This window comes from Scardinius erythrophthalmus, assembly GCF_964197995.2.
Source record: "Scardinius erythrophthalmus genome assembly, chromosome: 3".
Classification (NCBI taxonomy): Eukaryota; Metazoa; Chordata; class Actinopteri; order Cypriniformes; family Leuciscidae; genus Scardinius; species Scardinius erythrophthalmus.
The window spans coordinates 48,275,480-48,292,044 of NC_138223.1; the positions used below are offsets into that span (position 1 = coordinate 48,275,480).

General features: G+C 39.1%; 1 protein-coding gene across 1 annotated transcript in view; it reads left to right on the forward strand.

Moving 5' to 3' along the window:
• The first annotated feature begins 1,222 nt into the window (after positions 1-1,222).
• Positions 1,223-16,565, forward strand: part of LOC308687932 (complement C3-like) — a 57,673-nt gene continuing 42,330 nt past the window's right edge. Inside the window, exons 1-22 of the mRNA XM_081360750.1 lie at positions 1,223-1,424; positions 1,507-1,702; positions 1,788-1,956; positions 2,134-2,207; positions 2,331-2,419; positions 2,579-2,661; positions 2,764-2,851; positions 5,650-5,752; positions 5,884-6,004; positions 7,353-7,468; positions 7,727-7,873; positions 9,362-9,553; positions 9,691-9,882; positions 9,957-10,109; positions 10,191-10,320; positions 12,358-12,399; positions 12,853-12,952; positions 14,048-14,136; positions 14,247-14,389; positions 14,599-14,805; positions 15,029-15,089; positions 15,358-15,441. Coding sequence (XP_081216876.1) covers positions 1,354-1,424; positions 1,507-1,702; positions 1,788-1,956; positions 2,134-2,207; positions 2,331-2,419; positions 2,579-2,661; positions 2,764-2,851; positions 5,650-5,752; positions 5,884-6,004; positions 7,353-7,468; positions 7,727-7,873; positions 9,362-9,553; positions 9,691-9,882; positions 9,957-10,109; positions 10,191-10,320; positions 12,358-12,399; positions 12,853-12,952; positions 14,048-14,136; positions 14,247-14,389; positions 14,599-14,805; positions 15,029-15,089; positions 15,358-15,441 — 2,650 coding nt within the window. The 5' untranslated portion in view covers positions 1,223-1,353. The remainder of the gene's footprint in view (positions 1,425-1,506; positions 1,703-1,787; positions 1,957-2,133; positions 2,208-2,330; positions 2,420-2,578; positions 2,662-2,763; positions 2,852-5,649; positions 5,753-5,883; positions 6,005-7,352; positions 7,469-7,726; positions 7,874-9,361; positions 9,554-9,690; positions 9,883-9,956; positions 10,110-10,190; positions 10,321-12,357; positions 12,400-12,852; positions 12,953-14,047; positions 14,137-14,246; positions 14,390-14,598; positions 14,806-15,028; positions 15,090-15,357; positions 15,442-16,565) is intronic.

The window sequence follows — 16,565 nt, forward strand, 5'->3', positions numbered from 1 at the left end:
AAATATTATACTGCTGTAGTTAATAAAGTTAACTTAACTCATAAATTGGACTCTGTATGAGGTTCAGTGATTCAGATCTAATGATTGTGAAATAATGATTATGTTAAATCACAACCAACACCATCAGATCACCTTTTCTATTTGATCATCTGGCTGCTATAACTCATGTACAGCAGCCAAACAAAACTTAAAACTAATAATTTAAGGGTCAAAATCACAACTAAAACACACACTGATCTCCACAATGGTAACTTTAATTATGGTTTTCTCCTTCAGTGATTCTGACGAGGATCAATATCAGCGTGGCGTTCGAGATGCCGAGAGCTAGCGTGCGCGACTAACTTCGACTCGACAGAGACGCCGCTCTTGCATGTACTTTATTAGACAGGTGAGCAAATGTCCATAAAACTAATCAATGTTATGTTGGCAATAAAAGATATTTTGTAAATTTTACTCATTTTAAATGGCTAACTTTTAAGGAATTCATTTGATTAATTATTACTCAATTCTAATTTGTTAAATTTAATTAATAATATTGCTTGTAATCTGTTGCCTCATTTTTATTAATTAGATATTAATAAAATCAATGTATTCTTTTTTACAGTGTGTGCGCGTTTGTGAATAATGTAACATCACATCATTGTTCTCTTTTTAAGCTTTGACAGTATACTAAATGTGCAATGTGTTACTGTGGTTGATCATTTTAGCCACTTGTAAATCATTTGTAACATTTTAATTGTGGTGGTAATCTCGTAGACTGTCATTAGGACATTGTGAAGGTACTGTCCCTTTAATAGTGAAAGTGAAAGTGTTTTCGGTCGTATCGCGTAACCCCCCGCGCCACTGTTAGGTGTCCTATTCCCGTGAAAGTAAATCTGGCAGCGAAATGATCAGAGCACGACGATATCCCATCACATTGACATCCATACAGTGCACTAACCTGTCTTGTTAAATATCTTGTTTTGATAGACTGATTTAGCAGTTCTCCTGGCCTTCCTCTCCCTCTTTTCTTTTTTTCTTTTCCCCTCTCCTTCTCTTTATGACGTACCCACATTTTTCCCCCGACATTTTCAGTCAGTCTTATTTCCACTGCGTACTTCTAACTTCAGCTGTTCTCGGGTCAGCCTGAACTCTGATTGGTTCTATTCACTAGCTAAGGTGGGACTTGAGATTTTATTGGGTCCTCCGCTGACTGAACTGAAGTGATTAATAACAATAGGACTAAACCATTTTTAGGGAGAGAAGGGAGTGGAGATTGTTTAAATTTCATGTTTTTGTTTTTTTTTTGGTTTTCAGTTTCACACAGAAAGAGACACACACACACACACACACACACACACAAACACAGACACGATGGAGGTGAAGCTGCTGTGTCTGACTGTTGTTCTTCTCTCCTCACCCCTCCTCACACTGTGTGACCCGCTGTGAGTATTAAACACACCGTTTGCTCATAGAGTTACTAATAATCAGTTTAAGATTTCAAACGCTGTGATTTGATCTCCTCAGGTTTGTTCTGTCAGCTCCTAATTTGCTGAGAGTGGGTTCCTCAGAGAACGTGTTTGTGGAGGCTCAGGATTACTCTGGAGGAAACCTGAACGTGAGGATCTCAGTGAAGACCTTCCCAAAGAAAGACAAGGAGATAACAGACAAAACAGTGACACTGACTGCAGAAAACAATTACCAGATCCTTACAGATATAAAGGTGAGAGCTACATAACAGTGCAGTGATGTTTAAATCTGATTAATTTATCATCAGATATAATTCAGGATGATTATATGTTCTCTAGATCCCTGATGATCAGAACTTGTTCTCTGATGATCCTCTGGAGAAGCAGTATGTGTATCTACAAGCTCAGTTTCTATCTCACACTCTGGAGAAAGTGGTCATGGTCTCATTCCAGTCTGGATATATATTTGTACAGACAGACAAGCCCATCTACACGCCTGCTAGCAGAGGTACGAGTATGTGCTAAGAATTGGAAAAAAAAATCAACACAGTGAATTTTAAACATGTTACAGAAGCATGACATAATCATATTTATTATTATAGTGACTGCTGTATTCAGGGTTTGAATCTGAGTAAAAAACATCAGAACTCATACTTCAGTTTTTTGCTTTGACCTCTTTTTGCAGTTCGATACAGGATTTTCTCTCTGACGCCCAACATGAAACCACTCAGTCAGACTGGAGTCACGGTGGAGATCATTGTACACAATATAAGTGCACACTGTTAATACACACACACTGTAGACATTTAAGCTGTAATGAGCATGTACACTGCTGATCTCAGTAAACACACAGTGTTAATGCTGATTTCTGTGTTTCTGAAGAATCCACAAGGCATCACATTTTCATCAGAGAAGTTAAATCCAGTGAAAGGGATGAAGTCTGGAAGCTACGCCATTCCTGAGGTTGCCAGGTGTGTGAAACGCTGACAGGACTGAAGATATTAAACCTGAGTGAACTTTAATGATTCAATGATTTGTCTTTAATTTATCTACACAATACTCATAGATGTGATATGTGTCATAAGATTCATTTGATTTTGTTAAAGTGTTTTGAAATATATTTGTTTCAGTCTTGGGATCTGGAAAGTTGTCACTCGGTACACACACACTCCTCAGAAGACGTTTACTGCAGGCTTTGAGGTCAAAGAATATGGTAAGATGTGTGTCAACAAAATGTGTGTTGTGTAAATGCGATAAAAACTAAAATAATGTTTTTATTTATTTATTTGTGTCTTTTCTCTGGATTGGTTTATAGTGCCGCCAACATTTGGAGTCAGATTAAGACTCAGTAAGACTTTCTTCTATGTGGGTGACGAGAGCCTGACAGTCGACATTGAAGCCAAGTAAGACAAAATATGTCTTTATTCAAAATGAATCTTTAGTATATGCACACACTGATTTAAAATATATTTGTTTGTAAACTACAAAATAATGTGCTATGAGAGCAACCAAAACTTTTCATGAGTTGATATAGTATAACTTCCAAAGAAATAAAGATATTTATTTTATTTGGTTATTTTTTGTTTTACTGATAGTACAAATATTGTTTCAGTTGTGTCTGACCCTTCTCACTATATCTGCACTACACAATATGTGGTAACACTTTAATTATTTAATACAGTTTGCTTAACATTTAAATGGTTTTGTAGGAGCAATTTATTGTACTGTAAAGCTTTTGTTGTCCACTGAGTGGTGCTGTGACATATTATAATTAGAGTAACAAGAAGTGTGTGAGTCGGTAATGGGGAAGCACACAGTTTTTGAGTGTGCTAAAGGGTAGTAAGGAACGTGGTAGTCTCAGCCTCAGTGAAGACCATGGATGGCACACTTTACTGGAAACACTGTCCACACTTTGGAAACACTTTGCAAAGTTGCGATCTGATTGGTTGAATTCTACAGGATGTCTGGAAGACGTGTGTGTTGCGTTCTTTAACTGTCCGCCTGGAAACAAATGCAGTGATGCCAAAACCCCTCATGGAAGAAGAACGCCGTTGTGTTTACAATGAGCACTTACCAGGATCAACTAAATGCTGCATTTTCAAAAGTAGCCTATGTGAAGTTCGCGGCTCCATTGTCGCAGTAAACAGCGTTCTTGAATGAATAATTTATGAGATGCACAACGGTCTGTTATTATAGGGACATCAACATTCACATTTTCACACCTCTAAACATGACGTGGAGCAAAACGAACTGTGATTGGTTGTGTTACATGTCAGTCAAACCAATGAAAGCTGCGATAGAGTCCAGACCTTCTGCCGTCAGTCTGAAGCTCTGGCTACGCGAGACTAGAAACATGGTGGATTATGGACAGTATGCTGGGTCTGTAATGTATGAACAATTAATGAACATTAAGGAAAGAAGTGGATTTGATGCAATGTTTATTCATTGGAACAAAATAAAGAAAGACATTTGTATGCATCTACATCTGAATGCATGGACTTTGTTTGTAGGCATCAAATACTTGCTCACTGCTGTAATAAATGACAACGGCTTAATGGAAATCTGTTACAGGTTTTATGTAAGATTTTATATGACAGAATCAACCTGACCTGATCATTTGGTTACACCAGGGTTTTTTGAAGTGTGGGGCACAGAGGAGTATATTGGCTACTTTATTGATACTTTTGATACTCATTGATACTCATACGTATGCATGCATACATAATGACCAATGAGAAAGAGTGTTACTAACCCAAGTACTATTACTAGTACAATCAGGATGCACTTTACTTTCCGTGAACTTGTGGAGCTGATCTTTGATTAGTTCAGATAACATTTTAAGCTGTCAAATGGTCATGTTACAATGTGCCCCACTTATGGGGCATGTCACATTTTACTTCCTTTCTTTTGGGATAAATCAAGAAAACTGTATACACTGTAATTAACAAAATAGAACTACTCTAAACAATAAGTAGGTTTACACAAACTGAGACAGTCAAAAACTGTTAGGTTTGTGTTCATTTATGCATGACTGACAAATATGAAACACATTCAGTTTATTAATACAATTACATAAATCTTACCAGTTTAATTTATGCATAACTGACAAATATAAATCACATTCCATTTATTAATTTATGTTAAAACAATGTAATCCACATGGGTGAAAATTTATATGCAATTCAAATACATAAATCTTAAGTTTAGACGTAAATGTTTACATGTGCAAACAATAATGTATTACTATTGAACTTAGGGCTTTAAAGAACAGTTAAGAAGGTATACCAGCAGCCAAGGGAAGAGGTCAAATATATGTAAAACTCATTAAGGATTGTGTTTGACTTGAATGATAAACTTGGCGCCTCTCTGAAATGTGTGGCCCCTGCTTTTAAAAAATCCTAGATTCGCCACTGCTTTTATTCACATACAAACATTGATCAGTGAACATAAACAGAAGTTCAACTGAAACTGTTTGACGCGTGAGAACAAACCTCTTCCTAAGCTCAAACGTGCTGCGTAACACGAGAATGAACCTCATTGGTTCTCACACGTCAAGCGAACATGCTTGAGCTTCTGTTTACCACAACTGATGTGTGTTGATGAATGTTTATATGTGAATAAAAGCCTAAATTAAGTCTGTTCATAGAAAGTGATTGTGTCTCTTCAGAAAACTTGGACTAAATCACTCAATATGGATTAGTTTTATTGTCTCTTTTGAATTTATTAAAGCGTCAGTTGCGTAGCTGTCAATGGAGGGACAGAAATCTCTCAATTTCATCAAAAATATCTTTATTTGTGTTCCAAAGATAAACGAAAGTCTTATGGGTTTGAAATGACATGAGTATGAGTAATTAATGACAGAATGATCATTTTTGGGTGAAACGCTCATTGCTCTTGACTATTATAGCATTTTTAATTTGCCAATCTTTGACTTTAAAACCCTCTGGGTGACACCAGCAAACATGTATTCTGTCTGTCAGAACAGGAAAAGAGCTCCTTAATTAAATAGTTTAAAATAGTCCAAAAATTAAAATTACACCCTCATGTTGTTCAAAACCTGTATGACTGTGGACAAAGAAAAGAAGGTTGTTAGACAAACGTTTAAGCTGCTTTTTTTCTATGTAATGAAAGTGGATGTGGATCAAGCACAGTTGTCGTCACCGTTCAGTTTTTACAGCAGAAATTGTCTGTGCTTTTATAGGTACCTGTTTGGACAGAAGGTGGAAGGAAATGCGTTTGTGATGTTTGGTGTGATGGACGGTGAGAAGAAAACAAGTATTGCTTCTTCTCTTCAAAGAGTCCAGGTGAGAGAAATTAAACAGTTTACAAGCTGTGATCAATCTCATTTCTCTTCACCTAAAGGACGACTTAAAACATTAAATACATTTTTATCTTGTCTTGTAGACTGATGTTATTGTCTTTCTCATATGAATAGATTAGGGAAGGAGAAGGTACAGCAGAACTGACCAGGGAGATGATCACTAAGACCTTTCCAGACATTATCCAGCTGGTTGGACGATCAATCTATGTTTCAGCCAGTCTTTTAACAGAAAGTGGTAAGACTCAACAGATACTGTACATCTGTATGCATGTTTACATATACACTCACCTAAAGGATTATTAGGAACACCTGTTCAATTTCTCATTAATGCAATTATCTAATCAACCAATCACATGGCAGTTGCTTCAATGCATTTAGGGGTGTGGTCCTGGTCAAGACAATCTCCTGAACTCTAAACTGAATGTCAGAATGGGAAAGAAAGGTGATTTAAGCAATTTTGAGCGTGGCATGGTTGTTGGTGCCAGACGGGCCGGTCTGAGTATTTCGCAATCTGCTCAGTTACTGGGATTTTCAGGCACAACTATTTCTAGGGTTTACAAAGAATGGTGTGAAAAGGGAAAAACATCCAGTATGCGGCAGTCCTGTGGGCGAAAATGCCTTGTTGATGCTAGAGGTCAGAGGAGAATGGGCCGACTGATTCAAGCTGATAGAAGAGCAACTTTGACTGAAATAACCACTTGTTACAACCGAGGTATGAAGCAAAGTATTTGTGAAGCCACAACACGCACAACCTTGAGGCGGATGGACTACAACAGCAGAAGACCCCACCGGGTACCACTCATCTCCACTACAAATAGGAAAAAGAGGCTACAATTTGCATGAGCTCACCAAAATTGGACAGTTGAAGACTGGAAAAATGTTGCCTGGTCTGATGAGTCTCGATTTCTGTTGAGACATTCAGATGGTAGAGTCAGAATTTGGCGTAAACAGAATGAGAACATGGATCCATCATGCCTTGTTACCACTGTGCAGGCTGGTGGTGATGGTGTAATGGTGTGGGGGATGTTTTCTTGGCACACTTTAGGCCCCTTAGTGCCAATTGGGCATCGTTTAAATGCCATGGCCTACCTGAGCATTGTTTCTGACCATGTCCATCCCTTTATGACCACCATGTACCCATCCTCTGATGGCTACTTCCAGCAGGATAATGCACCATGTCACAAAGCTCGAATCATTTCAAATTGGTTTCTTGAACATGACAATGAGTTCACTGTACTAAAATGGCCCCCACAGTCGCCAGATCTCAACCCAATAGAACCCAATCTTTGGGATTAGGTGGAACGGGAGCTTCGTGCCCTGGATGTGCATCCCACAAATCTCCATCAACTGCAAGATGCTATCCTATCAATATGGGCCAACATTTCTAAAGAATGCTTTCAGCACCTTGTTGAATCAATGCCACGTAGAATTAAGGCAGTTCTGAAGGCGAAAGGGGGTCAAACACAGTATTAGTATGGTGTTCCTAATAATCCTTTAGGTGAGTGTATATTTATATATGAGAGGCTAATCGTGTGTGTGTGTGTGTGTGTGTGTGTGTGTGTGTGTGTGTGTGTGTGTTTCAGGCAGTGAAATGGTGGAAGCAGAAAGGAGAGGCATTCAGATTGTGACGTCACCGTACACCATCCACTTCAAAAGAACACCACAATTCTTCAAACCTGGGATGCCCTTCGATATTTCGGTATAAACATAGATAAACATTACATAGACTAAGTTACATTAGAAAGTAGGGGTGTGCGATATGACAAAGTCTGCATGAAACAAAATTTGCATTGTCTTTTTTTTCCTTTTGTGGCATTTATATAGATATAGAAATAAAGATATATTTTGCCATATCGCCTATCCCTACTAGAAAGTTGCAAACCTGAAGGGTTGCAGGAACTGAGGAACAACTTCATAAATATATTATTTATTTATTTTGCTCTGGGTTCTATAACAGGTTTACGTAACAAATCCTGACCAGACTCCTGCTGAGAATGTGGAAGTGGAGGTCAATCCTGGAGGGGTCAGAGGTCAAACAAGAGCCAATGGCATTGCAAAGGTTACCATCAACACTCCAGGAGGATCTTCTACACTGCAGATCACTGTAAGACCTGCAAACTCAACTAATGTTCAGTCACTTTCACTGAAGAACTGGAGGAAAATAGATCAGTTAACATATGTTGAACAAGCAATGGAGAATATACAGGGATGCACATAAGTGGTGCGCAGGTGCACATGCGCTACCCAATTAAACAATGCGTACCAGATGAATTGCCGCAAACCTCATTTGCGTACCTAAGATTTGGGGATAGACAGGTGCGCAATCTGTGGTGTTGGATAGGCCTCAGAACTAGAGATGCGCGGATGGGCTATTTCATCCGCAACCGCATCGCAAAACTCATCCGTCCGCCATCCGTCCGCCATCCATCCACACCAGCGTTTTTGACCAATTTTCAAAATCGCACCCGCCCGCCATCCGCTGATTGGGCAATGCAAGGCGCTGCAGATGACAGCCGCGAGACTAGAAAACTCTCTTACCTCAGAATATCAGCAGTGAACTCCGTCTCCGATCGGCACACATGGACAAAAATAAATAAATGATTTAAATAAATAAATAGCCTAAATTAAACGAACTTCGGCAAACCTTACCGTACAATATTTTCATTGTAGCCTAATAGAAAACGCATTTTGGCACATCATTTACCACGATTTTTCGTTGGTGCGCCATCAGCTAGCCTATGCCTACAAAAGACAGATGAAATTTAATATTAATAATTGATCCATGTCGGTATACACAGCCTAATATTTTACACTTAGGCTATAATTAAAAAATAGCCTAAACAATCAAGATAGCCTATTTACTTTTTTTATTTATTAAAACCAGGAAATTGGTTAATGAAACATGGATTAAAATTAAGATACAATTAATACAAAACGAAATTCGCTTTAAAGAAAGGCTTTGTGCTTTCTGTATGAGGTCTCTGTTAAAGTTTGAAAGTCTTTTAGTGCCGCGGCGCTTTCAGAGTGGTCGCGTCCGTAATGGAGAACTGTCACTCACGTAAGATTGTTTTTTCCTCATAAATGACAAAATACTTAAAATTTAAAACCATCAATTTAAAAAAAAACATATATATATAAAAAAGGATGGATTTATAGCGTTTTGGGGGAAAAATGGATGGATGACCTTCTATTGCCTTTGTTTTTAATTCTCCTTTTTTGAGTTTGTCACGTAAAGTTACCTCCTTCGCCGGTGTTACCATCTCTGATAATAACAAGCAGTCTGCATAGACTCGACTAGGCCATATTAGCCTACTGCCTGATAAAAATTTGACTATATTAAAGTGTGCTCGATTTTTTTTTTTTATTATTATTTGGATGTAGGTATAGTCAGATAACAATATTTAACTATATATTATGCATCCCTCTAATGTGTTCCTCCCGTGAGGTGGGTTAAGGAAAAAATGCATTTGAAAATGTGAGGACCAAGCAACAATCCCAGGTTCTCCCCTGAGAACAAGACCAAAAATGTTATGTGCACCCCTGAGTATATACTACACAGCACATTAGAAAACAGTGTATTTGCTCTTTTCAGGCAAAAACCAAAGATCCACAATTAAGAGATGAACAGCAGGCACTGAAGACGATGACGGCTCTTGCTTACATTCCCAAAGGAGACTCCAATTACCTGCACATCGGCATTGATGCTGCAGAGCTTCAGATCGGTGGTCAAATGAAAGTCAATCTGTACACTGGACAAGTCAAAGATCAAGATTACACATACATGGTAAAGATTATAGTTATTTCATATTCAGCTGCACCACAAATGTATTTATTATATCAATATTTGATTAACTACCACAGCTTGTGTTTGAAATCATATGAATATCGTAAATACTGTTAACTCATCTGCCTCATTTACAGATCTTAAGTAAAGGTCAGATTGTTCAAGCAGACAGGTTAAAGAGAAGAGGACAAGCTCTAGTGACTCTGTCTCTACCTGTAACCAGAGACATGGTGCCGTCCTTCCGCTTTGTGGCTTATTACCATGTGGGCTCGTCTGAGGTGGTGTCTGATTCAGTCTGGGTCGACGTGAAGGACACGTGCATGGGAACGGTGGGTCAACCATCACAAGAAATGGTTGACATGCTCATCAACTAGATCTGATTCAGTGTGTTTCGTTTTAACAGCTCAAGCTTCAGGTGAAGGACAAGATGAATACCTATGGCACAGGAGATCTGGTCAAGCTGCAGATAACTGGAGATCCTGGAGCTCGAGTTGGGCTGGTGGTGGTTGACAAGGCTGTGCATGTCCTTAACAAGAACAGACTCACTCAGACTCAGGTGAAGCACATTCTTCAGACGTCATGGCACAATCAGCTCTGATTTAAACCGCATGTAACTGGTGTCTTTTTGCACCTTCAGATCTGGGACTTCATAGAGAAGCATGACACCGGCTGTACAGCAGGAGGAGGAAGGGACAGTATGGGGGTTTTCAGTGATGCAGGTCTGATGTTTGAGTCACACACCGCAGGAGGAACCGACACCAGAACAAGTATATATGTATATTTGTAATTTCTTCAATTTTAGTAAAAAAAAACAAACATTATATTTTATTTTATATTTCACTACAAACAATCCAGAGGGGCAGTGTCCATTGTAAGGACCATCCATTGGCCCAACGACGGAATCCAACGGCCTGGCGAAGGTTTAAAGCGTGTATGTCTTTTCAGCGCTCCAGTGAAGTTCACTTAATTTATTGGAACTTAGTTTTAGTATTACTTTAGCTCTATGCGTAATCTGACTCCAATTTCAAATGATAATCAAATTTAGATCGTATTTCTGATTAGAAAATAATCATAAATATTGATTATGAATTAATTTAGATCTTTGAATATTCTGAATATCCCATACTTTCAGTTATTAATTCATTATGGACCCAGTGCCGCACAGAGATCACGTCGGCCAATTCGTGTTTCTCACGGACACAAACTTGTTAATTCTGATTTTAGTCAGAGGATGTAGGGTGTGCTAATACCTCTAAAGTCGGTCGCCTACTGCTTACTCGGACTAGAGAGTGTAGTTTAATTTAGCCATTTCCATACAACTTGCTAAACCAGTGATAGACAGAAATCAAAAGATCTCCAGATGACGTGCCTACTGCTCCATTCATACCTGTGCCTTTAGTTTGACCTACCTTAACTAAGATTTGCGGTAGCACCAGCCTCCTTAAATATACTAAAATAATTATTTCAGAATACTCCAGAATAAATCAAGATGTAACATTTATTTGTCAGGTAAAAATGTATCATGCCAATTACAGAAGTAAATGATTAAAAGCCAATTCAGAAAATACATGACATCATTTACTCAAAGATGACTCTAAAAGTAAGCAATGTTCTCCTGACAAAGACACACAGTAATGTGTCAGGATTTTCCAACAGGAAAATACTGACATGCATTACTGTGTGGGGGATGATCCTGGTAAAAGATTCCCAAAGTGTATTCTATTCCCTTGCCTTAAATACCAGACCAGAACAACAGGGGTTATACAAATGTTGTTTAGAGTTGGTTGGGCCAATCCATGTACCCCAGGGGGGTAGCACCTGGTTTCTTGAGATATCACGAAGAGATATCAGCCTGAGAGATACATGATTCTCCTAAGTTCTCAATCTTTTTCATTAAACCAATGACTGCAATGAAATTAAGACCATTTTACCAATCGCACTGAGACCCTTAAAATGATACCAAACATGAAAAGGAAAAACAACATATTCACAAGAAGCACCATATGTGTTAAATAGACATTCTTCATGAACTTTCAGTGCCTTGAGGGAGGAGAGGGGGGATGAGTTGAAGTCAAACAAAGGGACAATGAGAAAAGTTTGGGCAGGACAAGGTTCTGTGCTCTGTCTTTGCTATCTGCTGTCCAGGGTGCGTTTTATGGCTTTATTGCAGGGTGCGTTTTGTTTTAGCAGGAAAATCAGTCCTTACACCATGAACATACAATTAAAATAATTTCTTACAGATATGCCCCTGAATGTCTCCAGTGTATATGTAAGGGATTAAGTAGAGCGAGGCAGTTGTTATAGTGAATACAACCCTGACAGGCTGATCAGGATCAGAGTCTTGAATCAGCCTGAAGGGGTTGTATTCGCCATAACAACTGCCTCGCTCTAGATTATCCCGCTTATTACATGGCTACCTACCAAATAAATCAATACTTTGACACAAAATATTGATTTAAAAAGGAGTTTTGAGGAGTTTATGATTTAAAAACGATTGTATTGCTTCCGCTAAAGAAAATAGTCTGTTCCGTCTCTACAGTTAGAATCCTGCTTCCATAGCAACGCTCTGTTTTTCATGGCAACGGTGTGTTATTCTAGCAGTGGTCTATTATCAAGAAATAACAGACCGCAGTCTACAAATTCAACCAAGCCATGTAAAAAAAAAAAAAATATATATATATATATATATTTAAGTTGGTATAATCAGCGCTGGAAAAGCACTGCACCAAGTTCAATTGTAGTGAATTCCTTCTCACACATTAGAGCGCCATATGCTAATTCCATTCTAATTAAATTCCCTCTAGCGCCGGAGTGTCCCTTCCTTTCAAAGAGAAGACGGAGATCAGGTGAGAATCTGCTCTTATGATTCGACCTTTTAAAGATTAAACATGTTTTAGAGTTCATCTATGCTGTTGTTTTTCTATCATTGTGGCTTGAATGGACCCTGTATTGGAATAAAGTTAACATAATCTTGAGGATTATCAGAATATGCTAGTAATGATCCAGTCATGATGTCTACAGAGCCCGTTAAGGGACATGATGGGAAAACATATGAGATGGGAGGAAAAATATTATGACAATACTTTTGCATTCTCTCACAAATGTATATCATTCCCCCAATAAACTTTCAGAAAATAAATGATTGGTAAATCAGTGCATAGGGTTCTAGCACCATCGGGGCTTGGAACCCTAAAACATTTTTACTTGACTTTGTAAAACTCAAACTTGTTTACAAAATTGATTGTTTGTCCTTTTGCTGTATTAGGTCTATTCTGTCACATTTTTATCTGTTACAACAGATGATGATGATGACTATTATATAGACTCTGATGATATCGTGTCACGTACTCAGTTCCCTGAGAGTTGGCTTTGGGAAGAGATTGATCTATGTGAGAATTGGTGAGTAGGAGACTTTTAGACAAAAGCCGTTATTTGAGCATTGTTCACACCACTAGTGACTCATAGCAAGTAATTTACATGAACTCATTTGACGAGAGTTGTTGGTGACGTGTGTGTGTGTGTGTGTGTGTGTGTGTGTGTGTGTGTGTGTGTGTGTGTGTGTGTGTGTGTGTGTGTGAGTAAAGTAACTTTGTGGGCGGGTCTCAAATCTAAAATGGGTTGGTCTGAAGTAGCTTCATTATTCATAGGTGTGGTTTGGGCGTAACGTGAAATAAACCAATCAGAGCGCCATCTCACATTCCCTTTAAGAGCAGGCGCGCTTGTTCCATGGCGGATTGCTATTATTACGGCGGATTTGCCAGGAGCGGTTCACAGCCGAGGAGACCGACGTTCTCGTCAGGGCCGTAAAACACAGAGAAGTGACATTGGGGATGGAGATACACACCCAAATTAGCTTCGGTTTAACAGGCGTATAATAATTTGGGTAAATGTGTAAGCTAGATTTATGCCTATTTTTTCACATCTTCATGGACACAACAATGATTTCCCTCATGATAATTTTTTTCCTTGTTAATTATGTATGGTTTGCAAAAATGAGAACTGCTGCGTCTGTGTACATGAGAGAAGCAAAGTGTATGCGCGTTCTGCACACGCTACATTATGGCCAAGCATGCGCCCTTAAAATAGCATCTGAAAAACACGCCACTGACTTAAGACTAGGTTTTTCCGGGTCAGTGGCGGAATTGTTTTATGAAACTGCAAAAAAGCACCGTTTTGAGGTTTGACGAAAAAAGGAATGTTTACGCCGGAACACGCCTCCTCTTTTCGCTGAACCGCTCCGGGAGCGCAAGTTCATTTCCTAATTTACCGATGTGCGTCTGTGGAGGGAAAATTCCGCTGTGTGTCGGGTGCAAAATAGGAATGATACACAAAGTCAATTGCGCTGGGTGCAAGATAGGGCCCTGTGTGTGGGTGTGTGTGTGTGTGTGTGTGTGTGTGTGTGTGTGTGTGTGTGTGTGTGTCTGACGATAAACAACCATTAGAATTCCACATTCAGTACTTCATCAGTCTTCTTGTATTTTCCTCATATCTCAGTCCAGCACCAGTCAGAGATAAAGTGATCTACGTGAAAGACTCTATTACTACCTGGCAGATCTTGGCTGTCAGTCTGTCACCAACACTTGGTAAGATGAAGCTGCAAACACAGGATACATGTTCTGAAAATCATCATCATCATCATCATCCAGGAGCTGCTGCTTTAAACCCTTCTGTGTGTCTGTGTTCCTCCTCAAAGGCATCTGTGTGGCCGAACCTGAGGAGCTGATCGTTTTTAAACCATTTTTCATTGACCTCAAGATCCCTTATTCAGCTGTGCGCGGTGAACAACTGGAAATCAAGGCCATTATTCACAACTACACACCAAGGAATCTGAAGAGGGTAGATCTGATTTGATGTTAAAAAAAATACTTTAAGATTTATGTTATACATTAAAACCATGTTCATCATAATAACTATTTCTGCAGGAGTCAAATCATAGACATATCAGAAATATCCTCTGTCATCACACATTTCATGTTCAGTTGAAATGCATTGGAGGACGTTTCCTCTAGATATTGAAGAGATTTGTGTCTCTCCTGTTTTCACAGGTGCGTGTGGAGTTTATGGAGACAGAAGATGTTTGCAGCTTTGCCAGTAAGAAAGGCAAATACAGAACAACAGTAAACATTGACAAAGACTCCAGCATAGCGGTTTCATATGTGATTATTCCCATGACTCTGGGAAATCATGATATTGAGGTGAAAGCTTCAATATTTGAGTATGAGGATGGCATGAGAAAGACCCTGAAGGTGGTGGTACGTCTGACGGGATTTCTGTCAATTTTGATCTGGTCATTCATTAATGTAATCAGTTTTGTCAAAGTTCGTCATATTTTGAATCTCTCTCTCTCTCTCTATCTCTATCTCTATCTCTATCTCTATCTCTATCTCTATCTCTATCTCTATCTCTCTCTCTCTCTCTCTCTCTCTCTCTCTCTCTCTCTCTCTCTCTCTCTCTCTCTCTCTCTCTCTCTCTCAGTCTGAGGGTGTGCGGATTCCATTACAAAGACCAAACGTGGAGCTCAATCCGGTTAAGAATGGTGAGATTTACTGTGAACGATACAATTACATTACTGTGTTATACTTCCATTATACAACATTACACACATTATTCTTTCAGCCAATTATGAAAAAAAATTTTTTTTCTAAATATCATTATAGTTCGAGTTAATCAAGAGACCAGAATGAACTCCTACACTTTTGTAGTTATTCCTACTCTTACTCACCAAAAGCGAACACAATTTCACCAACTCATTACTCTTCCTCCATCTTCCTCTTTGTCTCTGTTTCTCATCCCAAATGGAACAGGGGAAAAACCTGTAGTTATTAAAGCTGAAACACTAAAGGATCGGGTTCCAGACACACCTGCTAACACCTACATCTCAATTACTGGTGAGGAAATATATGTTTTCATGAATGTGTAATGATTATTTCTTAAATATTGTATGCATGTTTTTGTTTAAAGAGAGATGAAGCTATATATACAATCATCTGATGGCATCCATCTGTTTCTACTCCTCCAGGAGTTTTGTAGTAATATTTGAAGATTTTACCGCAGTACTTAATGCTCGGGTTGGTTACTAATAATTGCAATTTCAACTATGTTCTGTATGAGGATGCTGACGAGGTTTCTTTCATGATTTTATTCTCCGCTTGTGTGGTTTAAGTTTAAGCACTTGATTAAAAATCATGTGTAAATGACTTCTGGGTAGCCCTATGGTCGAGATGCACGTGTAGTCGAAAGCTCCGTCTCAGGTCTTGTGTTTTTTGCTTTAATCCGACCGATTTTACTGCTGAATTCAAAGATAATGGCTTCTGAAAACAAGAAGACAAGTGCGGGCACGCAAATGAATCTAAAATCATACACTACCAGGCTTAAAAATACTCAAACTCCAGCCAAAGACCCATCGGAAGACCAAACGGACCCGGCTGTGTTATTGGCGCTAAAACAGCAAGAGACGTCGATGCGTGATATGATGAAGCAAGTGGTAAAGGAAACTGTTCAGGAAGTTTTGTCAGGTGAATTTAAGCAGATGAAAGAGATGTTCGAGACGTCTATTTCAGCCATTGAACAGCTTTCAAAGGATGTGAAAGCGCAGGCCGAAGTCTCCGACATCTTAAAGATGCAGCAAAACACCATGGATGTATCGCTCCGCGCTGTGAAGAAGGATATAGCTGAACACGGCGGAGAAATCAGTCAACTACGAGAAAGAATTGTAAGCCAAGAGGACAGAGCCAGACGTCTCAATTTACGGCTCGTGAATCTACCAGAAGGCGCTGAAGGCTCTGACCCAATTGGGTTTCTCCAAGAAAACCTCGTCAAATGGTTTCCTGCACTAGCCGGTCGTAAAGTTGAAATTCAGAGGGCACATCGGATCTATGGACTCCGCTCCGGTGGACGTCCGCGCACGCTGATCTTTTGCTTGTTGAGATACGGCGACCGAGTGAAAATTCTTTGAGAGGCCAGGGCCCTGAAATCTCCTCCATCCCATGCCAGGTCGAATCTGTACTTTTTC